Source organism: Oncorhynchus mykiss, chromosome 8, assembly GCF_013265735.2.
Source record: "Oncorhynchus mykiss isolate Arlee chromosome 8, USDA_OmykA_1.1, whole genome shotgun sequence".
NCBI classification, from domain to species: Eukaryota; Metazoa; Chordata; class Actinopteri; order Salmoniformes; family Salmonidae; genus Oncorhynchus; species Oncorhynchus mykiss.
Genome location: NC_048572.1, coordinates 55,268,986 through 55,294,679, shown reverse-complemented (window position 1 = coordinate 55,294,679; position 25,694 = coordinate 55,268,986). Strand labels below are relative to the sequence as shown.

General features: G+C 43.2%; 1 protein-coding gene across 3 annotated transcripts; it reads right to left on the bottom strand.

Moving 5' to 3' along the window:
* Window positions 1-1,435: 1,435 nt before the first annotated feature.
* On the bottom strand, window positions 1,436-24,423 carry lrrcc1 (leucine rich repeat and coiled-coil centrosomal protein 1). 3 transcript variants are annotated; one of them, XM_036985717.1, is made up of 20 exons: window positions 24,156-24,423; window positions 23,566-23,612; window positions 23,266-23,471; window positions 23,082-23,147; window positions 22,715-22,882; window positions 20,164-20,330; window positions 19,225-19,458; window positions 18,265-18,476; window positions 17,873-18,026; window positions 17,005-17,153; window positions 16,618-16,822; window positions 16,304-16,443; window positions 14,342-14,543; window positions 13,742-13,927; window positions 9,904-10,078; window positions 8,082-8,245; window positions 3,865-4,073; window positions 3,418-3,555; window positions 2,935-3,070; window positions 1,436-2,698 (listed from the first exon to the last, which is right to left on the bottom strand). In XM_036985717.1, exons 2-20 carry the CDS (start codon window positions 23,607-23,609, stop codon window positions 2,588-2,590), a joined length of 3,066 nt encoding a protein of 1,021 aa, XP_036841612.1. In that variant the 5' UTR covers window positions 23,610-23,612; window positions 24,156-24,423; the 3' UTR covers window positions 1,436-2,587. The 3 variants fall into 3 exon arrangements, with proteins under 3 accessions (XP_036841612.1, XP_036841611.1, XP_021468684.2); XM_036985716.1 differs by lacking the exon at window positions 24,156-24,423 and adding an exon at window positions 23,952-24,097; XM_021613009.2 differs by lacking the exon at window positions 24,156-24,423 and adding an exon at window positions 23,952-24,097 and having other exon boundaries at window positions 19,225-19,446.
* Between the last annotated feature and the right edge of the window lie 1,271 nt (window positions 24,424-25,694).

Genomic DNA, 25,694 nt, shown 5'->3' with positions numbered 1-25,694 from the left:
TTGTTCGTGGTCGATATTCATGGATGTAATTGTTTTTATCAGAACACAATCATGGTATCAATAATTGCTCCTAGTACACCAAATGTATGTCCTTGAACCGATTACTTTAAAATCACATACAGACAAATTTCGAAGGACAATTTAGTTGCTAATGGTAGCCTGCAGTACCCCGGTAGGCCTTCAATTTAACATACTCCATGAGAGGGGGCAGCAAACCAAACCAAACTTTATTTAATTTGTCACATCCACCAAATACAACAGATGTAGTAGTCCTCGGTCCTTCTTAGAGTAGCCCTTAACTCTTTATTGAACTGCATTGTTGGTTAAGAAAATGGCTTCATGGCTTCTGCTTGGGATATGTACGTACGGTCACTGTGGGGATGACATCGTCGATGCACTTATTGATGAAGCCAATGACTGAGGAGGCATAGTCCTCAATGCCATTGGATGAATCCCGGAACATATTCCAGTCTGTGCTAGCAAAACAGTCCTGTATCGCAGTATCCGCATTATCGGGTACTTCCTGCTTTAATTTTTGCTTGTAAGCAGGAATCAGAAGGATATAATTATGGTCAGATTTGCCAAATGGAGGGTGAGCTTTGCCCACATCTCTGTGTGTGGAGTAAAGGTGGTCTAGAGTTTTTTCCCCCTCTGGTTGCACATGTGACATGCTGGTAGAAATGAGGTAAAACGGATTTAAGTTTGCTTGCATTAAAGTCTCCGGCCACTAGGAGCGGCACTTCTGGATAAGCAATTTCTTGTATGCTTATGGCCTTATACAGCTCGTTGAGTGCGGCCTTAGTGCCAGCATCGGTTTGTGGTGGTAAATAGATGGATACGAATAATATAGATGAGAACTCTCTTGGTAGATAGTGTGGTCTACAGCTTATCACAAGGTACTCTACCTTACCTCAGGCAAGAGACTCCTTTAATATTAGACATTGCGCACCAGCTGATATTGACAAATACACCCCGCCCCCCCCCCGCCTTGCCAGACGTAGCTTCTCTTTGCTGCCGATGCATGGAAAATCATGGCAGCTCTATATTATCCGTGTCGTCGTTCAGCCACAACTTGATGAAACATAAGATATTCGTTTTTAATGTCCCGTTGGCAGGATAGTCTTTATCGTATATCATCCATTTTGTTTTCCAATGATTGCACATTGAAGGGCACTGAGCTAACCTGCAACAGTCACTTCCTAGAGTAGCTCAAACACATGCAATGTTTCCAAAAACTCCTCTATGTACCAAGACAGCGACACGCTGAAATGACACTTCCCGATCAAATGCGCCGCTGAGCATTCTCATAGAAAACAATGGGGTGACTTCCTCGATGGCTTTGTCTTATTTTTTAGTCTTTTAGAAAATTATATTTGTATCTCTGCCCCATCTGCTCCCCCCAGCCCAAAACTTTTTCTAAGACTTGACAACGAAAGCGGAATAAAACTGCTTTTATTTAGCATGATAAAAATATACACACATTTGATAACTTAGTTCAAATATTTACACAACATGTAAATGTATTACATTTCAAACTAGTGCCCTAGATGGCGTAGTTATTCCTGATGTTGTATTCCTCCTTAACTCGATTTAATTAATGGCCCACCAGCCTAAATTATATATATAAAAAAAAGGGAAAATATGTGCACTCTTAACAAAACACAATTTCTCCCCACCGATTTCGGACAACTTCCGGATGCTGTTCAGCCATGGGATAACAACAGACTGATGCACTGAACACGGTGTGCAACATCTGGATGTTATTAGAAAAAAGTCTGGGAAATGTTTTGTTTAATTAAAACAGTACTGATATTTTCCCTTTTTGGGGGGGCTGGCCCGCCAATCGAGTTAAGGAGGAAACCAACACCTTTGCATCCTGAATGGAGGATGCTTTATGTATAAGCCAGTCGCGGGGGACAGGTGTCTATAGATGGGTTAGCTGACAACATCACGAAAACGATGCGTACGCTTCAATGGGATAGAAGTTGGAGTTGTGATTCTGGATGGCCAGATAGCTACCAACAATGACAAGAAACTGCCACGAGGGGGATTGTAAGTGACTCTTTTCAGCTAGTCTTGTTCTTGATACCATTTCTTGTTTTGAGGTGTTTTGACTGATGCTAATGGATCAAATTCGTTAGCTAGCTTAACCAACAACTGTAACAATGGTTGAGAGACAACAAATGCTCATTCTGCAAATGTATTTATGTTTTCAATAAACATTGGAGATTAAATATAGTTGACATGTTGTCAACAATCTAAGCCAACCCCGTCTGTTTTGCCTCACAGTTGCGCACACGTCGGTTTTGTTGCTAAACAACCAACTTGTCTATATCCGTCTGGCCACAAAGTCGGACGCAGATGACAAACGACATAAAATGAAATAGTGCCCTCTTTCCAACTTACTGGCCTAACCACAACAAGTCCAAAACCTGTCCACCCCTAAAAACGTTTGACTGTCAGAACAACTTAACATTCACGTTTCGCAAATAATTCACATCAACAAATGCTGTCACCTCATCAGTGTAACGTCCAAGTAGAAACACAGGTGACTCTACAGGTGGATGATATACACCATCAGCTGTACTTAGAAGTCTTTCAATACGCTGGTGAGACGTCTCATCTTCTCCTCCATTGTTTTCTTCTCAGTTTCAGTCTCCTCCAGGAGCTGACGCATCTCCTCCTCCACCTGAAATACCTGAGTCAATAACACACACATTCCACTATTAAACTAACCCCAATAACGAATGCATTATACACCTGAGTAAAAACACACACGTCATACATCTGAGACATTTGCATAAATAATGCATTAGGAGATGTGCAAGGAATTTCAAGTTACGTGCATGGATCTCAAGTTAACATTCATTCATTCCTTAGTATGCATCTGAGCAGGTCAGTGTAGTGACTGTGGTAACCATTACTGTAAGCTACCTTCTGATTGGACTGTTCAATCCGTTTCTGCTTGTCATTGGCCAGCCGTAGGAGCTCGGTCTGATGGGATGCCTGTAGCGACTCCAGCTGTCGCCGGAATGCATCGTCCATACTGTGTAGCTTCTCTACCACCGCTCTGGAGGGGAAACCACAAGCACAGATACACTGTCGCCATTACTCTGACCTGGACCACCGTTGCAGGCTTGCAGCTCTTCGACCAATGTCTTATATTCTCATCTCTTCTATGATTCCGGTGGCTCAGTTGGTCATTGGGGCTCGGTGTTTGCAACACTGGACTTCTGTTTCTTTCCCTCATACATTCATTTCATTATATGGGGCCCATATGTATCTATGTATTTACCGTCACTTTGGATAAAAACATCTGCTAATGACCATATTATAATCATATTACTACTAATCCACGGCTGGATTAGATAGGAAGCCCTATACGTTGTCCTATTGAAGGTGTGTTAGTCAGCGTACTTGTGCGCCTGTGAGGCCTTGTCTCTCTCCTCCAGCAGCAGGCTCTCTTTAGAGTCGAAGCCCTCCTTCATGCGTTTCACCTGGCTCTCCAGCCGGGTCAGCAGGTCAGCCTTGTCCTGCCATTTCTTATTGGACACACTGCAGGGGAGAACATAGAAGTAGTAAACATGAAGTATGTATGAAGGAATGTAGTGGGGACAATGTGCATACATTAAAATAATTGAGGATGGTGACACAGGGTGTCAGACATATTGGATTGTGGGTCCTCAGAATGATGTTGTGATGGGTAAAATCCCAATTTGAGATCCACATCTGTACAAAATGTTTCACTCAAATCTCCCATTTACATCAACGCATGATTTATGGAAATGTATGAGTAACATGTGGAGCTCAAGTTTATTCAGTGCAGTGTGCTGTGCGAGTGTATTTGTGCGTGTCGTGAGCTACCTGAAGGCGGCCTTGACCTCGTCCAGCTCCATCTCCTTGTCCTCCAGCTGTTGCTTGAGCTGCTCCTTGCGGAGACTGAGCTGCTGCACCGTGTCTCCCAGGTCCTGCGATGTGGCTGACGACTCCTCCAGCTGCTGCTGCAGGCGCCGCTGGGCCTGCAGGCTCTCCTCGCGCTGCCTCCGGCCCTGCTCGTCACGCTCTTGTAGGCCCTGAGGGAGAGAGAGGGAGGGTGGAGAGAGAGAGAGAAAGCGAAAGAGTGCTGACAGAGAGAAATGCCAATAGCTCTGAAATCAAGTGCACCTCAAGTACTTGACGTATGTATTTGACCAAGGTCTGATTTTTTACTTTCTATAAGCAACCCTTATGGAGGAGACTTTAAAAACAGAGTAACAGGTTTGATTTTTACCATGTCCTAGAAACACCTCATATTCGAAAGATATGGCATGAAATAATCTCAACCGGTGTACTGTTACATCACACATATTCCTTGGCAATGTTGTCAAATGTTTCCCCAATGACACCAGTTAAAGTTCAATAACACCAGTGTATATATACACAGAATGGGTCTGAGCCAAATACATTAGTTCTGAAGAGTCATTGTTTCAGAATGAGGGGTGCTGTAGTTCTGCTGGTGTTTTTCTGTTTGTCTGGGGCATGGGCTCAGGGAGAGAGCGCAGGGGTCAGAGAGAATTACATCACTCAACGGGGCCTAGGTGACGGGGGAAGAGAGTCGGGAAGGTGACGCTGAACAATCAACCTGACATCTGGACTGAGCTGAAGGAGCTAAGGGACATGGTGGTGGCACAGAGAGTGGAGCTGGGGAACATGCAGGCCAGACTGACAGCCAGTGAGAGCCATGTGGATGAACTGAATGGAGAAGTGGTGGATCACAGAGTAGAGCTGAGTGTCACTAAGAATGAGGTGCAGTTCCACGAAAACAAGGTGGAAAAACTGGAGACCAGGAACGTAGGTAAAGTGATGTACAATCAACAACACTGTGACGTGTTGAATTCTAGTCAACTATCCAATTAAAGATGGTATAGTGTCTGTTTGAAACAATAACAATTACTCTCAGATGGACAAAAAGGTATGTCCATCAAAGGTAAGTTGCTTTTTCTAAGCATTACATTTGCTGTCTGCAGTATTTTCCAGTATCATAAAATGAATTGTAGCTTTCAACATTTTCAGTGCCATGTTGAAAGTCATACAGAGTTGATCATCATAACTTATTTATACTTATCTGTACAAAATATCATTGGTTAGACTTGATTATGTACACCTGGGGCAATGGACATTCAGGAGAATGGACATTCAGGAGAATGGACATTTGCAAAATGGTCTGATAGAAATGTATTGCGTAGATCAAACAAGACTGTCAGATTGGTATAGTAGAATGTGTGTGCTCTTATTCATTCTATTTCCATCTTCAACATGTAGTTTCAGACACAGCCCGCCATTAGCTGAAGGCGGCCAAGTAGTCACTTCCTGAGATCTGTATTCAAATTGTAAAAATGAAGCAGTTGCTTTCTCAGATCTGTATTCAAATAGTTGAAAAAAAAGTAGTCCTTTTTTGGGGATCTGTATTCAAATAGTTGTAGTCGCCTCCAAAGTAACCATGTCTCCACAGAAAAATAGCTACTTTCCACAAAGCATAGTTAAAACTATAGTTATATCCTGTCTGCTATGAGAGTGCTTTGTCCCTGCTTTTCCTCTGATGCAGGTGTCTTCACTGCACCATTGAGAGGAGTCTACTACTTCAGAACCAGTGCACATTTTCTCGTTCAAGAATGACCCGTGTATAATGACACCTTTCCAGTGGCCACAGTCTCTATAATGATATAAATAATTACAGCATATTCAGTGGTTTCCTACTCTTTCCTATGCGAGGGGAACACTACAAATGCTTATCATATATTGAGCCAAAATTATAGACATTTACTGAACAAAATGGGAACAATATTACTATCATTTACTGTCAGGTTTCCATTTGATTGATGAACATGTCCTTGCTGTGAATTGTATGTCTGTAATTATGTACAGTTGAAGTCGGAAGTTTACAGACACTTAGGTTGGAGTCATTAAAACTCCTTTTTCAACCACTCCACAAATTTAATAAACTATAGTTTTGGCAAGTCGGTTAGGACATCTACTTTGTGCATGACATAGGTAATTTTTCCAACAATTGTTTTCAGACAGATTATTTCACTGTATCACAATTCCAGTGGGTCAAAAGTTTACATACACTAAGTTGACTGTCCCTTTAAACAGCTTGGAAAATTCCAGAAAATGATATCATGGCGTTAGAAGCTTCTGATAGGCTAATTGACATCATTTGAGTCAATTGGAGGTGTACCTGTGGATGTATTTCAAGGCCTACCTTCAAACTCAGTGCCTCTTTGCTTGACATCATGGCAAAATCAAAAGAAATCAGCCAAGTCCTCAGAAAAAGATTTGTCTAGTTCATACTGCGACCTGTACGCTCTCGTTGGCTGGCCCTCGCTTCATACTCGTCGCCAAACCCACTGGCTCCAGGTCATCTACAAGACCCTGCTAGGTAAAGTCCCCCCTTATCTCAGCTCGCTGGTCACCATAGCATCACCCACCTGTAGCACACGCTCCAGCAGGTATATCTCTGGTCACCTGCAAAACCAATTCTTCCTTTGGCCGCCTCTCCTTCCAGTTCTCTGCTGCCAATGACTGGAACGAACTACAAAAATCTCTGAAACTGGAAACACTTATCTCCCTCACTAGCTTTAAGCACCAGCTGTCAGAGTAGCTCACAGATTACTGCACCTGTACATAGCCCATCTATAATTTAGCCCATACCACTACCTCTCCCCCGACTGTATTTATTTATTTTGCTCCTTTGCACCCCATTATTTCTCTCTCTACTTTGCACATTCCTCCACTGCAAATCTACCATTCCAGTGTTTTACTTGCTATATTGTATTTACTTTGCCACCATGGCCTTCTTTTTTTGCCTTTACCTCCCTTATCTCACCTCATTTGCTCACATTGTATATAGACTTATTTTTCTACTGTATTATTGAGTGTATGTTTGTTTTACTCCATGTGTAACTCTGTGTTGTTGTATGTGTCGAACTGCTTTGCTTTATCTTGGCCAGGTCGCAATTGTAAAATGAGAACTTGTTTTCAACTTGCTTACCTGGTTAAATAAAGGTTAAATAAATATAAAATCCTTGGGAGCAATTTCCAAAGCCTGCAGGTACCACGTTCATCTGTACAAACAATAGTACGCAAGTATAAACACAATGGGACCACGCAGCCGTCATACCGCTCAGGAAGGAGACGCCTTCTGTCTCCTAGAGATGAACGTACTTTGGTGCGAATAGTGCAAATCAATCCCAGAACAACAGCAAAAGGACCTTGTGAAGATGCTGGAGGAAACAGGTACAAAAGTATCTATATCCACAGTAAAACAAGTCCTATATCGACATAACCTGAAAGGCCGCTCAGCAAGGAAGAAGCCACTGCTCCAAAACCGCCATAAAAAAGCCAGACTACAGTTTGCAACTGCACATGGAGACAAAGATTGTGCTTTTTGGAGAAATGTCCTCTGGTCTGATGAAACAAAAATATAACCGTTTGGCTATAATTACCATCGTTATGTTTGGAGAGAAAAAGGTGGACGGCCATCCCGTTGTACCTTCAGACTATGCTCAGCACTCTGTTCTGCCACCTCAGGTCTCTTGGCCCTCCCTCTCAGCCCAGTCCAAGCTATTCTCTGTCCTGGCAGGGGGCCATCTTCTGAAAACATCTGAAACCCTACCTCTTCAAAGAGTATATAAAAATACTCCTCTTCACCTTGACCCCCCTCAAAAAATAATAAACAAAAAAACAACACTTAACCAGTATTGCACTTGACCCCCCCCGTTCTAGCTTTGACTTTACTGACGGCTACGTTGAGGAAAAATGTTATTTCTATGCCTGTGATGTGGTTGTCCCACCTGGCTATCTTAAGATGAATGCACTAACTGTAAGTCGCACTGGATAGGAGCGTCTGATAAATTACTAAAATGTAAAAAAATATATATATATATATATATATATATATATATATATATATATATATATAAATAAAATATACACACACACACTGGTAAGTGGTTGGGTAGGTTTAGGCACCCAGAACATTCACACCTGGCCCAATGGGCAATCAACAAGCGGTTGTCTGGCTTTGGAAGTGTTTTGAGTACCTCTTTGAGTTTGCGAATGGTCTCTGTCTGGTCATCGATGACCTTGACTTTGATCCTCAGGGCGTCGTTGTCTCGCTCGTTCTGTTTCTTCTGACTCTCCAGTTCAGCAGCCAACACCTCAATCCTCGCCTCCAGACGACCCCTGTCCTGGGACAGAGACGCTCCTATGTGTGTTTTTTGGGGGGGTCAAACATAGGGGAAAACACAAGACGAATGTCAATAAAGGTCACTCAAGAGAAAATGTTGAATTCAGTATTTATTGACCTGGTGGAGCTAGACGGCAGCCCAACACATTTAAATGAATGGAAAAGGAAGAGGATAGCAACTACAAAAAAATTAACTACAACCGGTTAGCCTAGATTTGAGATTGAAATCACTGTAAAGGGTACACTACATGACCAAAAGTATGTGGACAAACGCTCGTCAAACAATCAATCAATCATGACCATTAATAAGGAGTTGGTCCCCCACTATTCTGGGAAGGCTTTCCACTAGATGTTGGAACATTGCTGCAGGGACTTGCTTCCATTCAGCCACAAGAGCATCAGTGAGGTCAGGCACTGACGTTGGGCGATTAGGCCTGGCTCGCAGTCTGCGTTCCAAATCGTGTTCGATGGGGTTCAGGTCAGGGCTCTGTGCAGGCCAGTCAAGTTCTTCCACACCGATCTCGACAAACCATTTATGTATGGACCTCGCTTTGTGCACGGGGGCATTGACATGCTGAAACAGGAAAGGGCCTTCCCCAAACTGTTTCCACAAACTTAGAAGCACAGAATTGTCTAGAATGTCATTGTATGCTGTAGCGTTAAGATTTCCCTTCATTAGAACCATAAAAAAAAAACAGCCCAGACCATTATTCCTCCTCCAAACTGCACAGTTGGCACTATGCAGTCGGACAGGTAGTGCTCTCCTGGCATCCACCTACACCCAGATTTGTCCGTCGGACTGCCAGATGGTAAAGCACTGCTCCAGAGTCCATTTGCGGCGAGCTTTACACCATTCCAGTCGACGCTTGGCATTGCGCATCATAATCTTAGACTTGTGTGTGGCTGATCGGCATTGGAAACCCATTTCATGAAGCTCCCGACGTTAATTCCAGAAGCAGTTTGGAACTAGGTAGTGAGTGTTGCAAGCGAGGACAGAAGATTTTTACGCACTACCCGCTTCAGCACTCCGCGCGCGGTCCCGTTCTGTGAGATTGTGTGGCCTACCACTCCACGTCTAAGCCGTTGTTGCTCCTAGACATTTCCACTTCACAAAAACTTTTACAAACTGACTTGTTGGAAAGGTGGCATCCTATGACGGTGCCACGTTGAAGGTCGCTAAGGTCTTCAGTAAGGTCATTCTACTGCCAATGTTTGTCTATGGATATTGCATGGCTGTGTGCTCAATTTTTGTATTTTATTTTTTTGCAACAGGTGTGGCTGAAATAGGTGTGGCCAAATCCACTAATTTGAAGCGGTGTCCACATACATTTTATATATAGTGTACCATAGAAATATAATTACCTCTATAAACGGGGTGTTTCGAGCACTGAATGGTGATTGGCTGAGAGCCGTGGTATATACCACGGGTATGACAAAACATTTCTTTGTACTCCTCTAACTATGTTAGAGGAGCAATAATAATAATAGCAATAAAGCACCCTCAGGGTTTTGTGGTGTATGGCCAGTACACCACGACTAAGGGCTGTATCCAGGCACTCTGTGTTGCATAAGAATAACCCTTAGCCATGGTATTTTGGCTTTATACCACACCCCCTCGTGCCTTATTTCTTTAATATTAGTAACTAAGTAATTCTATTTCCAAGGTGTTAGCATACCTTGTTGAGCCAGCTCCTGTCCCCAGATCCTCCTCTCAGCCCTGAGGCCGTCTATAACGGACTCCTGGGCGGTGAGCTGGGACAGCAGCCTGGCCTTGTCCTTCTTCACCAGCTCCAGCTGCAGTTGCAGACGCCTGTCCTCCTCCGCCCCCGCCTCCAGAGACCGCACACGGCCCTGACGGGACACAGACACCACGGAAACAATCAACCCCTACCCCCTTATCTTAGCCCCTAATCCATTCACACTACCTTATAGGAACTTCCCGTAGTCCAGGTACTAGGGCTGGGAATTGCCAGGGACTTCACGATAAGATATTATCACGATACCTAGGTGCCGATATGATATGTATTGTGATTCTCACGATTCTATTATGTATTGCGATTCGATACTGCGATTTTATGTTCCAAACATATTGCTCACTATATGTCTGCTGCAGAGAGATAAGAGAGAGCATGAGAAAATGAGCTTTGATCAATCATGGAAATAAAAGCTATAAGATTAAAAATATTGGCGTTTGGGGGCAGGTCAGCTGACTAGCTAGCTATAGATACACACACACTACCAGTCAAAAGTTTAGACACACCTCCCCATTCAAGGGTTTTTCTTTATTTTTAGTATGTTTTTCATTGTAGAATAATAGTGTAGACATCAAAACTATGAAATAACATAAGAAAAATGTAGTAACCAAAAGTGTTTTAAAAAAAAATCCAAATATATTTAATAATTAAGGTTCTTCAAAGTAGCTACACTTGATGACAGCTTTGCACACTCTTGGCATTCTCTCAACCAGCTTCATGGGGAATGCCTTTCCAACAGTCTTGAAGGAGCTTCCACATATGCTGAGCACTTGTTGCCTGCTTTTCCTTCATTCTGTGGTCCAACTCATCCCAAACCATGTCGCTTGGGTTGAGGTCGGGTGATTGTGGAGGCCAGGTCATCTGATGCAGAACTCCAAAACTCTCCTTGGTCAAATAGCCCTTACACAGCTTGGAGGTGTGTTTTGTGTCATTGTCCTGTTGAAAAACAAATGATAGTCCCACTAAGCCCAAACCAGATGAGATGGCGTATCGCTGCAGAATGCTGTGGTAGCCATGCTGGTTAAATATTCCTTGAATTCTAAATAAATCACAGACAGGGTGACCAACAATGCACCCCAAACACCTCCTCCTCCATGCTTCAGTGGGAACCACACATGCGGAGATCATCTGTTCAGCGTCTCACAAAGACATGGCGATTGGAACCAAAAATCTCAAATTTGGACTCATCAGACCAAAGGATAGATTTCCACCGTTCTAATATCCACTGCTCGTGTTTCTTGGCCCAAGCAAGTCTTCTTCTTATTAGTGTCCTTTAGTAGTGGTTTCTTTGCAGCAATTTGACCATGAAAGCCTGATTCACAGTCTCCTCTGAACAGTTGATGTTGAGATGTATGTTACTTGAACTCTGTGAAGAATTTATTTGGGCTGTAATTTCTGAGGCTGAACCTATCCTCTGCAGCAGATGTAACTCTGGGTCTTCCTTTCCTGTGGCGGTCCTCATTCCAGACTGACTGACTTTCATGTCGTAAAATAATGATGGACTGTCGTTTCTCTTTGCTTATTTGAGCTGTTCTTGACATAATATGCACTTGGTATTTTACCAAATAGGGCTTGGTATTTTACCAAATTTGGCTATCTTCTGTATACCACCCCTGCCTTGTCACAACACAATTTATCAAAAAGATTAAGGAAAGAAATTCCACAAATTAACAAAGCTCACCTGTTAATTGAAATGCATTCCAGGTGACTACCTCACGGAGCTTGTTGAGAGAATTCCAAGAGTGTTCAAAGCTGTCATCAAGGCAAAAGGTGGAAGAAGGTGAAGAATCTCAAATATATTTTGATTTGTTTTAACACTTTTTTGGTTACTACATGATTCCATATGTGTTCTTTCAGTTGATGTCTTTATTATTCTACAATGTATAAAACAGTAAAAATAAAGAAAAAACCCTTGAATGAGGAGGTGTCCAAACTTTAGACTGGTACTATACATACATACATACATACATACATTGGGGAGAACAAGTATTTGATAACCTGCAAAATCGACAGTGTTTCCTACTTACAAAGCATGTAGAGGTCTGTAATTTTTATCATAGGTACACTTCAACTGTGAGAGACGGAATCTAAACCAAAAATCCAGAAAATCACATTGTATGATTTTTAAGTAATTAATTTGCATTTTATTGCATGACATAAGCATTTGATACATCAGAAAAGCAGAACTTAATATTTGGTACAGAAACCTTTGTTTGCAATTACAGAGATCATACGTTTCCTGTAGTTCTTGACCAGGTTTGCACACACTGCAGCAGGGATTTTGGCCTACTCCTCCATACAGACCTTCTCCAGATCCTTCAGGTTTCGGGGCTGTCACTGGGCAATACAGACTTTCAGCTCCCTCCAAAGATTTTCTATAGGGTTCAGGTCTGGAGACTGGCTAGGCCACTCCAGGACCTTTGAGATGCTTCTTATGGAGCCACTCCTTAGTTGCCCTGGCTGTGTGTTTTGGGTCGTTGTCATGCTGGAAGACCCAGCCACGACCCATCTTCAATGCTCTTACTGAGGGAAGGAGGTTGTTGGCCAAGATCTCGCGATACATGGCCCCATCCATCCTCCCCTCAATACGGTGCAGTCGTCCTGTCCCCTTTGCAGAAAAATATCCCAAAGAATTATGTTTCCACCTCCATGCTTCACGGTTGGGATGGTGTTCTTGGGGTTGTACTCATCCTTCTTCTTCCTCCAAACACGACGAGTGGAGTTTAGACCAAAAAGCTCAATTTTTGTCTCATCAGACCACATGACCTTCTCCCATTCCTCCTCTGGATCATCCAGATGGTCATTGGCAAACTTCAGACGGGACTGGACATGCGCTGGCTTGAGCAGGGGGACCTTGCGTTCGCTGCAGGATTTTAATCCATGACGGCGTAGTGTGTTACTAATGGTTTTCTTTGAGACTGTGGTCCCAGCTCTCTTCAGGTCATTGACCAGGTCCTGCCGTGTAGTTCTGGGCTGATCCCTCACCTTCCTCATGATCATTGATGCCCCACGAGGTGAGATCTTGCATGGAGCCCCAGACTGAGGGTGATTGACCGTCATCTTGAACTTCTTCCATTTTCTAATAATTGCGCCAACAGTTGTTGCCTTCTCACCAAGCTGCTTGCCTATTGTCCTGTAGCCCATCCCAGCCTTGTGCAGGTCTACAATTGTATCCCTGATGTCCTTACACAGCCTTCTGGCCTTGGCCTTTGTGGAGAGGTTAGAGTCTGTTTGATGGAGTGTGTGGACAGGTGTCTTTTATACAGGTAACGAGTTCAAACAGGTGCAGTTAATACAGGTAATGAGTGGAGAACAGGAGAACAGAAAAACAAACAGGTCTGTGAGAGCCGGAATTCTTACTGGTTGGTAGGTGATCAAATACTTATGTCATGCAATAAAATGAAAATTAATTACTTAAAAATCATACAATGTGATTTTCTGGATTTTTGGTTTAGATTCCGTCTCTCACAGTTGAAGTGTACCTATGATAAAAATTACAGACCTCTACATGCTTTGTAAGTAGGAAAACCTGCAAAATCGGCAGTGTATCAAATACTTGTTCTCCCCCACTGTATATAAATAATTTTTACAAATTGACTCTAATTCAAAGTATTGATATAATATTGTCCAAAATAATATTGCGATATGCATCTATATACATTTCCCCCCCCCCCCCCCCATCACTACCAGGTACTGCAGATAGAACATATTTTGATAGCAATAAGCAACATGCTGAAGAGCCCCGGTCGTGGTGTTGTACCTTGAGCTCAGTGACGGCGTCTCGCTTGGATTTGCTGAGCTCTGTGATGCGGCTCTTCTGCTCCTTGACCATGGCGGTGAGCTCCTGCACCAGACCCCCTGCCTGTCTCTCTCTCTGTTGGGTCTGAGACAGGGCAGCCTTTACCTCCGACAGCTCAGCACTCAGCCGGGTACAGCCCTGCTCCACCTACGTACGGAGGACACAGGCAGAAACCTTGTTAGTTGCTCCTATCAAAAAGTTTCATATTCATCTAATCATCAATTTCATGAGTCAAAGGCTCTCTTTAGTCCTATTGTCTTAATTCATAATTGTTATGAAAGTCTACTACTGTGCATTCCCTGTTTGTGTCAATCTTACCAGCAATATGTTTTCTTCTAGCTCATTTAGTAGAAGGTCAAAGCTAGAGAACTGAGTTAGCGATGTAGGGGACATTTAATACCTAATGAACCAAAGTGTCAATGTTACCACAATACACACACACTACATAAGTATCTAGAACAGGTCAAAACGTGTCCTTGTTTCAGCTGTCTTTTTATGCTACTGGAAGTTAAATAACAAATAAAGAGCTTTATTTGATGTTCTCCAGTTCAGTGTTCAGACCTCAGTGAAGCGAGCAGCCTCGATGGTGAGGGCCATACGGAACTCGTCCTCCAGGGCAGTGTACTGCTGTGAGGCCTGGGCCAATCTGTCCTCCAACCCAGCCCTGCTCTGGGCGTGTCTCTGCTCTACACCAGCCACCTCCTTGGCCACCACCTCCCGGAACTCTGCCCCGCCTGGCATCAGCCGACCCTCCAGCTCCTTCCTGTGAAACAGGGTGACACTGTTAAGACTCTCACTGACTGACTGACGAAATTAATGAGATCTGGGTCAGGTTCAATAGGGAGAAAACATTTTGAAACTGAGTGAAATGGTGAAGAAACGCTCATTTTCCATTGTGTGCCCTAATGATGGCACCGTACTGCAAAAAAAGGTGCTGTAGTCTCAGAGGTTTACCATAGCCAAATACATTTAAACTAAATTTTTCACAATTCCTGACATTTAATCCTAGTAAAAATTCCCTGTCTTAGGTCAGTTAGGATCACCACTTTGTTTAAGAATGTGAAATGTCAGAATAATAGTGGCAAGAATGATTTATTTCAGCTTTTATTTCTTTCATCACATTCCCAGTGGGTCAGAAGTTTACATACACTCAATTAGTATTTGGTAGCATTGCCTTTAAAATTGTTTAACTTGCGTCAAACGTTTGGGTCAAAAGTTTTAGGTAGCCTTCCACAAGCTTCCCACAATAAGTTGGGTGAATTTTGGCCCATTCCTCCTGACAGAGCTGGTGTAACTGAGTCAGGTTTGTAGGCCCCCTTGCTCGCACATGCTTTTTCAGTTATGCCCAAAAATTGTCTATAGGACTGAGGTCAGGGCTTTGTGATGGCCACTCCAATACCTGGACTTTGTTGTCCTTAAGCCATTTTGCCACAACTCTGGAAGTATGCTTGGGGTCATTGTCCATTTGGAAGACCCATTTGCAACCAAGCTTTAACTTCCTGACTGATGTCTTGAGATGTTGCCTCAAAATATCCACAAAATTGTCCTCCATATGATGCCATCTATTTTGTGAAGTGCACCAGTCCCTCCTGCAGCAAAGCACCCCCACAACATGATGCTGCCACCTCCGTGCTTCACAGTTGGGATAGTGTTCGTCGGCTTGAAAGCCTCCCCCTTTTTCCTCCAAACATAACGATGGTCATTATGGCCGAACAGTTCTATTTCTCCAAAAAGTACAATCTTTGTCCCCATGTGCAGATGCAAACCGTAGTCTGGCTTTTTTTAATGGCGGTTTTGGAGCAGTGGCTTCTTGCTGAGCGGCCTTTCAGGTTATGTCGATATAGGACTCGTTTTACTGTGAATATAGATACTTTTGTACCGGTTTCCTCCAGCATCTTCACAAGATCCTTTGCTGTTGTTCTGAGATTGATTTGCACCAAAGTACGTTCATCTCTAGGAGACAGAACGCATCTCCTTCCTGAGCGGTATGATGGCTGTGTGGTCCCATGGTGTTTATACTTGCGTACTATTGTTTGTACAGATGAACGTGGTATCTTCAGGCTTTGGAAATTGCTCCCAAGGATGAGCCAGAGTTCTGGAGGTCTACAATTTTTTTCTGAGGTCTTGCCTGATTTCTTTTGATTTTCCCATTATGTCAAGCAAAGAGGCACTGGGTTTGAAGGTAGGCCTTGAAATATATCCACAGGTTCACCTCCAATTGACTCAAATTATGTTAATTCGCCTATCAGAAGCTTCTAAAGCCATGACATAATTTACTGGAAATTTCCGAGCTGTTTAAAGACACAGTCAACTTACTGTATGTAAACTTCTGACCCACTGGAATTGTGATACAGTGAATTATAAATTAAATAATCTGTCTGTAAACAATTGTTGGAAAAATTACTTGTGTCATGCACAAGGTAGATGTCCTAACCGACAGTTTGTTAACAAGAAATTTGTGGAATGGTTGAAAAACAAGTTAATGACCCCTAAGTGTATGTACACTTCCGACTTCAACTGTACCTGTGCACTTGTTCCCTGGAAGCCAGCAGTTCATGGAGCTGCCGTAGCTTGTCTTTATGCTGTCGGAGCGAAGCTCGCTGGATCTCAAGTTCTCTCATCAGGGCCGACGCCTTGTTCTCCAGCTCCTGGCTCCTCTTCATCTGAAAGGTCATCGAAAGGTCACACCCTACTCAGTACGGGTAATATTACTATGTTGCAGCACAAGGGCTTGGAATTTTTCCTGACCACGTTGCAACGTTTCGTCCCAGTGCTACCTATGGAAGCTCTACTATATCCATGAAGTATCAAGGGTTATGAGGCAGCAGTAGCTCTACCTCCTCAGCCTGCCGGCGTGCCTTCCGTGCTTCACTATGGGACGTGCTGTCCTCCAGGCTGCGCAGCGCCCTCTTGTGTTGCTCCTCCCGCTGCAGGACCTGCTCCAGCTGCAGCGCGGAGCTCTGACACCTCTCATCCAGCTCCTCCACGCGAGCCTGCAGACCAGAGCGCTCCGAACGCTCCTTCAACAAAAGCTCCTTCAGTCTGGGAGGTGGAAAGAGACAGGGGAGTTGAGACACAAGGTCCGACTTTAGCTTTTATTAAAAACCTACAGGAAGCATGAGATAACGGAAGTGTGTGTGGGAATTTAGCAGAGATTTTACCTTTTTGTGACAAGAGCATAAGGAATTTCTGTGTTTGTACTGTATACAGTAAACTACTCTAACCTGTCGGTGGTATGCAGGGCCATGCTCTGCAGGTCTTTCTCCTGGCTGGCCTGGGTCTGCAAGGTCTTCATCTGCTCAGTCAGCTTCCTCACAGCCTGCTCAGCCTTCCACCGCCTCTCTCTCTCCTGATCACGCTCCTCCACGATCGCCTAGGGAGGCACGCAAACACACACACAAAGTTCATTGTGGCGCACTAATTATGCACGCACTTTCATAGTATCAATAGTAGTTTACAAAATCACTAAGTTTATATATTCAATTAGACAGGGAATCTATGCATGATATGACAGCCGAACTAGTTAAGTTCAACGACGATATGTACAGCAGTGGTGTAGAGGACGTTAAACGCACGTAAACGCCGTTTACACACTTTTTGTTCTAACTGTACGAGCATGAACCATCCTTTTGCGGAAAAATGCGTTAAAGCAGGGATCATCAACTAGATTCAGACGCGGGACCATTTTTTCTTGAGCGGACATTCGGAGGCCGGAACATGATTACAAATTATTTGTAGACTGCAAATTGATTGCAACAATCCAAAACAGATATAACGTTTGACTAAAACACAATCATTTCAAACCTTGCTTACATTTGTTAAAGATCAAGTGTCTCTACTACACATGGGAATACTTGGAAACAGATTTCTTAAACTAACATCACTTGGAGATGATTTCCTGGTGTTTTTACAGTCTTTTATGTCCAAGAATAAAATCTAATAAAAATACTCCCCAAAAATGTTGCTTAGAAAACAGAAGTATACGGAGCATTACTTTACACACCGTGATCAGCTTTATTTCTCTTAAAAAAAAAAAAAAACACTACATCACTGATGTACACAAATACTGCATATGAGAACTGTGGTCCGTACCCTATAAGTCTCCTCCACTGCTTGTTTGGTGCTGCTGGGAGTCTTCCCGACTGGTCCTATTGAGTCGGCACCCCCAAAGGCCTGATGGACGCCTGACTTCCTCCCAGGGACAACCGAACACTTTGAACTTTTCCCTTTGCTTCTCTGTTGATCACTACACATAAAAAGTCAAAGCAAAGCAGTCTCTTTATAGGTTTCAGAATGAGTATGAAAATGTGTCAACTATGATTGATTAGGTTCACTAAAACAAAACGACTCGAACTGAGCGGGTATGATAAGAATCTGATGAAGCATAACCACAGTGTCAATGCCACTGCGTCATGTGTGGAGATCATGACAGGCGTGAAATTGTCAAATAAGAAACTTGTCAGCAGAGAGGCAGTGTCTGTTACCTGTCTGGTTGTTTGGCCTTGGTGGGCTGCTTGATTGTCCTCTTCACTGCAGTACTGTTGCTACCCCTGTGCCGAGTTGGGATTCTGGAGCGACGCCCCCGGTTCTCCTTCCCGCTATCACACTCACTCTCTGACGTGTTGTCTATGTCCCTCTTGGGCCTCCGTACCTTCACAAAGGGGGTGGAGCTGCTGGAGACCTCCCCTGCAGGAGTCTGGCGACCAGGTTAGGAGCTTCATCAGTGATGCAGGTGGATAAACCATATGCATTACTACTACACTACTTTGTAGTATACAACTCAAATACTCTACAGTGTAGTGAGCACTACACCGCTGTATAGTACTACAATAAAACTGGGCCATAATTTCATTATATGCGTGATGTGATATACACTGAGTGTACAAAACATTAAGAACACCTTCCTAATATTGCGTTGCACCTCCTTTTGCCTCAATTCATTGGGGCATGGTGTCGAAAGTGTTCCACAGGAATGCTGACCCATGTTGACTACAATGCTTCCCACAGTTGTGTAAAGCTGGCTGAATATCCTTTGGGTGGTTGACCATTCTTGATACATGGTGTCGAAAGTGTTCCACAGGAATGCTAACCCATGTTGACTACAATGCTTCCCACAGTTGTGTAAAGCTGGCTGAATATCCTTTGGGTGGTTGACCATTCTTGATACACACGGGGAACTGTTGAGTGAGAAAACCCAGCAGCTTTGCAGTACTTGACACACTCAATCCGGGGCGCCTGGCACCTACTACCATACCCCAATCAAAAGGCACTTCAATCTTTTGTCACCTTCATCTACACTGACTGATTTGAATTTAACAGGTGACATCAATAAGGGATCATGTTTTGTACACTCAGTGTATGTGAATGTTTATACAGCAACAGTCTTCACACAGGTGCCGATCAGCATCAGTCAGACGTCTTTAGACCGTTCCATCCAGTCTCACCTGTTGGAACAGCCGGGACACCTGGTGCTCCAGTTTCTGGATACGTTGTTCATTGTTTGGGTCTGCTGCTGTACTATAGCTTCCCGCTGTAGCCCAACCTGGCTGTGAAACCTGGGGCCGTCTGACTGGATCTGGGGCCCCCACTGAGCCCCCTGCCCGCTGGCGCAACTGCTTCAGCACCTCGTCAATATGGAAAGTGGTGGAAGAGCCGTCAACCCTAGCCTGTGGGGACATCTTATGTTGAGATATTAGTTCTACAACATTCAATAGGTGTAATATGTAATAATACACCCAGAGAAACATGCCATGTGCCACATAAGAGAAAAACAGTTCAAAGTGACCCAAAGTGGTGACACTTAGACTACTTCAAATTACAAAAAGCATTCATATACACTGCTTATAAATTACTTGTCAATTTAGCAATTTTATAACTAATTTATTGCAATCATCCTATTTTTGCCATGGGGCATAGAGAAACAATTGCAGTTTAACAGCTAATTTCATGCAATACTACACATTTTGAAAAAAAGCAAAGGTTTGCCGTTTTTAATATGATATCTGAGGGAGAGTGACTAAAAAAATAAATGGGCCCCCCCGGTCGGTAATTAGACCATGGTTACTACAACTTTAGATAGCTGGACGCGAGAGTAACTTACCCCTCCCAAAAATGTTAACTGGCATGGGCTAATTGAGTGACTGTCAGTAACTGACATAACAAGAGAAAAACTGCTGATGCACAACCAAATTATTATATATATATATTTTTTTTTTATTCACCTTCTGAAAAAAATGTATCTGGGGAAATTGATCCGCGGGCCTACAAAAGGGGTTGCCCATCACTGACAGAGGGTGATATAAACCCACATCAGTTTTAAGATGTGGTACAACCCTTTTGGCATACATTATATAGAATATCATTTGGTTGTGATTAATGTTTACCAGTTCGTTGGCACTGGTGTCTGAGGAGAGCAAGAAGTCCACGTAATTCTCCAGGCCGGGGATGTCGATGGGGCTGTCCTCCCCCAGAGGAGCAGGGTTCCCCAGCCGGTCCACCCCATCCAGGCTGGAGACCTGGGGTAAGGACTGGAGCACCAGCTCTCTGTAACCTGCAGCAGGGAACACAGGAGTCATTGAGTTTGAATATGCCAAATAGATGTCCAAAATACTTACTTTACATGACCTACAGTGCCTTCAGAAAGTATTCATACCCCTCGACTTATTCCACATTTTTGTTGTTTTTCAGACTGAATTTCTCTCACCCATCTACACACAGTACCCAAATCAAATCAAATTTATTTATATAGCCTTTCGTACATCAGCTGATATCTCAAAGTGCTGTACAGAAACCCAGCCAAAAACCCTAAACAGCAAGCAATGCAGGTGTAGAAGCACGGTGGCTAGGAAAAACTCCATAGAAAAGGCCAAAACCTAGGAAGAAACCTAGAGAGGAACCAGGCTATGTGGGGTGGCCAGTCCTCTTCTGGCTGTGCCGGGTGGAGATTATAACAGAACATGGCCAAGATGTTCAAATGTTCATAAATGACCAGCATGGTCCAATAATAATAAGGCAGAACAGTTGAAACTGGAGCAGCAGCACAGCCAGGTGGCCGCATAAGGACAAAGCGAAAACATGTTTAAAAAAAAAATTTTTTTTGCAAATGTATTAAAAATGAAATATTTAATTTACATAAGTATTCACACCCAAGTCAAAACTTTGTAGAAGCACCTTCGGCGGTGATTACAGCTGTGAGTCTCTGAAAAGTCTAAGACCTTTTCACACCTGGATGTACAATATTTGACAATGATTATTTTATACAATTCTTCAAGCTGTCAAGTTGAATGTTGATCATTGGAGGACAACAATTTTCAAGTCTTGCCATAGATTTAAGTAAAAACTGTAACTAGGCCACTCAGGAATATTCAATGTCGTGTGGGTAAGCAACTCCAGTGTATATTTGGCCTTGTGTTTTAGGTTGTTTTCCTGCTGAAAAGGTGAATTTGTCTCCTAGTGTCTTTTGGAAAGCAGACTGAACCAGGTTTTCCACTAAGATTTTGCCTGTGCTTATAGCTGTATTCGGTTTATTTTTATCGTTAAAAAAAACTCCCTAGTCCTTGTCGATGACAAGCATACCCGTAACATGATGTTGCCACCACCATGCTAGAAAGTATGAAGAGTGGTACTCAGTGATGTGTTGGATTTTCCCCAAACATAGCACTTTGTATTTAGAACAAAAAACTTTTGTCACATATTACTTTAGTTTCTTGTTGACAAAAGGATGGATGTTCTGGAACATTTGTATTCTATATAGGCTTCTTTCTTTTCACTTGGTCATTTTAGGTTAGTATTGTGGAGTAACTACAATGCTGTTGATCCATCCTCAGTTCTCATATCACAGCCATTAAAAAGGGATATTTCAGGATTTTGGCTATTATATTTTTAGGTCTCTGTGTCCAGTATAAAGGAGGTTGAAGGTAGTTTCGCGAGCCAACACTAACTAGCATTAGCGCAATGACTGGATGTCTATAGGTATCTGCTAGCATCCCAAAGTATGCCTTTAAACTCTGTAACCGTTTTAAAATCACCATTTGCCTCATGGTGAAATCCCTAAGCAGTTTCCTTCGTCTCCAGCAAGTGAGTTAGGAAGGATGCCTGTATCTTTGTAGTGACTGGGTGTATTGATACACCATCCAAAGCCTAATAACTTCACCATGTTCAAAGGCATATTCAGCGCCTGCTTTTTTCCCTTCTTAATCATCTACTAATCCGGTGCCCTTCTTTGCGAGGCATTGGGAAAAACTCTCTGGTCTTTTTGTTTGAATCTGTTCTTGAAATTCACTACTAGATTGAGGAACCTTTCAGATAATTGTATGCGTGGGGTACAGAGATGGGGTAGTCGTTTAAAAAAATCATGTTAACCACTATTATCAAACAGGGAATGAGTCAATGCAATTTATTATGCATTTTGTTAAGCACATTTTTACTCTTATTTAGGCTTGCAATAACAAAGGGGATTGAATACTTACTCGCTCAACAACACAAAAACAGCACACTAAGCACAAGCAGCATAGTGGGGGACAAGCTAAAAAGTATGCAACCCAGCGTGCCCAACTGGACCCGTCCTGAGCACACTTGACTTATTGACTCAGGACATTTCAGCTTTCCATTAAAAAAAATATATAATTTAAAAAATGAATTGACAAAATTACACTTTGACATTATGTTGTATTGAGTGTAGTTCAGTGACATACAATCTCAATTTAATACATGTTAAATGCAGGCTGTAACACAACAAAATGTAGAAAAAGTAAAAGGGTGTGAGTATTTTCTGAAGGCCCTGTATCTCTGGCTAAATCTCAAGAAACTGCAATTTTTGGTTTTTCATGGACATACTTTTGCATTTTCACTCAGAATGGAGGTTTAGTATGGGTACCCAGGAATTGTGTAGCTCAAATAGCACTGCAACATCACTCAATTTTCATCACCGCTCACCTGGTAAGCTGCAGACTGAATTGCCTGCTCCCTCCACGCTTAGGGTGACATCAGTCAGATTCTCCAGTCCCAGCATGCACTGCAGCAGCTGGTTGATGCTGTCCAAGCGGTTGCTATGGAGATGGAGGTGTCTCAATTTGTACTCCGCCCCGTGAAGGTACAGCAAACCTGGGTATTACAACCAATGAGTATCACCCTCATGTGATAGTAAATGTACATTTTTGTTACGGAAAACTTGGCCATGTGTGATCATCATGAGCAGGGATGGGCAACTCTAGTTCTCTGGGACAGTGTTGCCCATCCCTGTTCATGAATGTTGTGGTCAGTAGGCTGCACACTGTGCATGTAAGTGTAAACTGAAGCTTACCTGTGAGGTCACTTATCTGATTATAGGCCAGGTTTAATCTTATCAGGTTAACAAGTCCATTCAGTCCTGAAAAGGAGAAATTAACATCTTACACGCAAAAGCGGCAGGGTGGCCCAATTCCGAATGTTTGTGACAAAAATAAAAAACTAACTGAACAACACTTTTCTGTTTGACCAAGGCTCACCTTCAACCTTAGTGATCAAGTTGCAGGACAAGTTCAAGGTTCTCAGTGAGGCTAGAGAGTTGAGTCCCTCGATGCGAGAGATATGATTGGACGACAGATCCAAGTGTCGGAGATGCCAAGCAGTGGTCAAGCCCTCTACTTTCAGAATACGGTTACAATGCAGATTCAGGGATGTGACATTGGCACTCAATGGGACCTCCAGCAAACTACACAGAGGGTGACATGATGAGAGAATTCCATGGATTATTTTATACAGAAGTTCCAGGTGAAGATTTTACTGGAAGATGAAGGTGTGATTACCTTGATATGCTCTTATCTATCAGACACAGCTCTCCATCCGCCATCGCCTAGAAAATCACAAATAAATAGCTACAGTTTCATTCATGCACAATTTCAGTGGTTAGTTACATTTCTACAGCCACATCCTTCAGTTGACCAAACAAATGGTGTTGAAATGGCTAAATAGGGCTTTATGACTGTGCACTTAAGGTATGTATCCAACGTTAAATGTGCTAGTAGCAACGTTACCTAGCTACTGCACTGTTCTAGCAAAGATGTCTTACTGTTAAAACTGTGGTTCTAGTGTAGCTAAACGTTAGCTTGCCAGTTTATGGTTAAGACGTTAACTACTAACGTTATCATATAATAAGGATTTTCTAGATAGCTAATGTAGTCCGGGAACTTACCAACAACCTCATCCGAATATTGGACATAAAGACATGTGTAGCATAATGAAATAAAATAAGTGTTCAAAACTATGAAGCTAACGTTAGCCAGCTAACGTACTGTAGCCATGCTAACAGCAAACCTCCCTCTACCCACGACAACCTTAACCACTAACAAAACACGAAACATAGCTAAATGTGTACTATACTCATCCCAATACTAACCCCCAGTGCAATGTGATTTGTAGAAGTTGTTCAGCATCTGTTGTTGTTGTTTTGCCGCCGCTCCACTTGAACTGGCCGCCTGTATCATCGACTTCCGTCAATATTCAGTCGCATTACTGGTCAAGCACTGCAGGTGGCGGTAATGCGCAGGCCGTCCTTGTGCACAGGTCTTCTTCCTTGATGAGGTTTTACAGCGTTTGGCATCCAGCATGTTGCAAGTACCTTCACCAACTAGACTGGGGTATAAACCCATTATACTTTGCGCTACGAAAAAAGGTTAAAGGGATTTTTTTTATATTTTAATTGTCTCTACCCTCTAATCCTACATTCATTAAAACACACCCCTATTCCACTACTACTTTAACCCTGGGAGGACGGCTCATAATAATGTTTGGAACAGAGGGAATGGAATGGCATCAAACACATGAAAACCATGCTCCAGCCATTAACATGAGCCCGTCCTCCCCAATTAATGAGCCACCAACCTCCTGTGCTATGAACGCTAAGAAGCCAATCTTACTGAAGCATATATCACCCATTGGCCTATCCCTTTGTGCTGGCACAGATCCACTACTCACACGGATTCTCTCAGGATCCAGCACCCTTGACCCCTCTTCCTCTACGTTCTTCACTGTGCAGCATATGACACCCCCTGCACTACTCTAAGCCTGGTAACCTCAACCTGCCTATCTCGTGCACATGTGCTCTAGGGGAGAGGCTCTAGGGACATGCCTGGTGTCCAAAATGTCGTGCAGCGAAGGCTGAGTGGGGATGAACGTTATCGGTTCAGTCAGTCATCCTAAAATGATTCTGCCAAAGAAGGGACTTGGGAGTGTTCAGAATCATTTCGTTTTTATCGGACTGCAAAATCAACAAATGTGCATTAGCTGCCTGTCACCCTGGCCTGATATTAACTACACTATTTAGCCAATTCCCTCTAAGTTACTGCAGCGCAGCAGTGTTGCATGGCAAGCACGACTCGGGAGCGAGGGACGCACTGTGCCCAGTGTTGTGGGGGTGCCGGCTTGCAGCCCAAACTCTCCCAATTGACCAGCAGGAGTAGACTGTAACACGGTGACATCCAGATAATATTACAAGTTATTTCTCGTGTATGCTGCTGTCCTACTCGAAATATAATTGAGTATGGAACAAATTGGCCACATTAGCCACCGCCAACAGCATGTGATACAGCTGCCCGGTGAAGCAACTGCTGCCCAGCAGTGGGAAGCAACAGTGCAAATCTATGACTCAATTTCAGAGGGGCTTCAACTCCTCCTCCCTTCCTCTTTCCTTGCATACAGCAGGAATTGGTCATTCACTCTGGCTTGTTGTTATGTCAGCTAATTTAGCATGTCACAGTGGTATCCAGATTCCAGACGGTGATTTACATTTAGGGAGTTTATAAGTCACATGCACAGGTAGGTGGTGGGCTGGATGAGAGGGAGGAAGAAGGTGAGGGACAAGATGGCGGGTACACCCGAATGGTTATCAGATTTGGAGATGGAGTCAGTGGAACACATAGTGGTTGGTAAGAAGGTG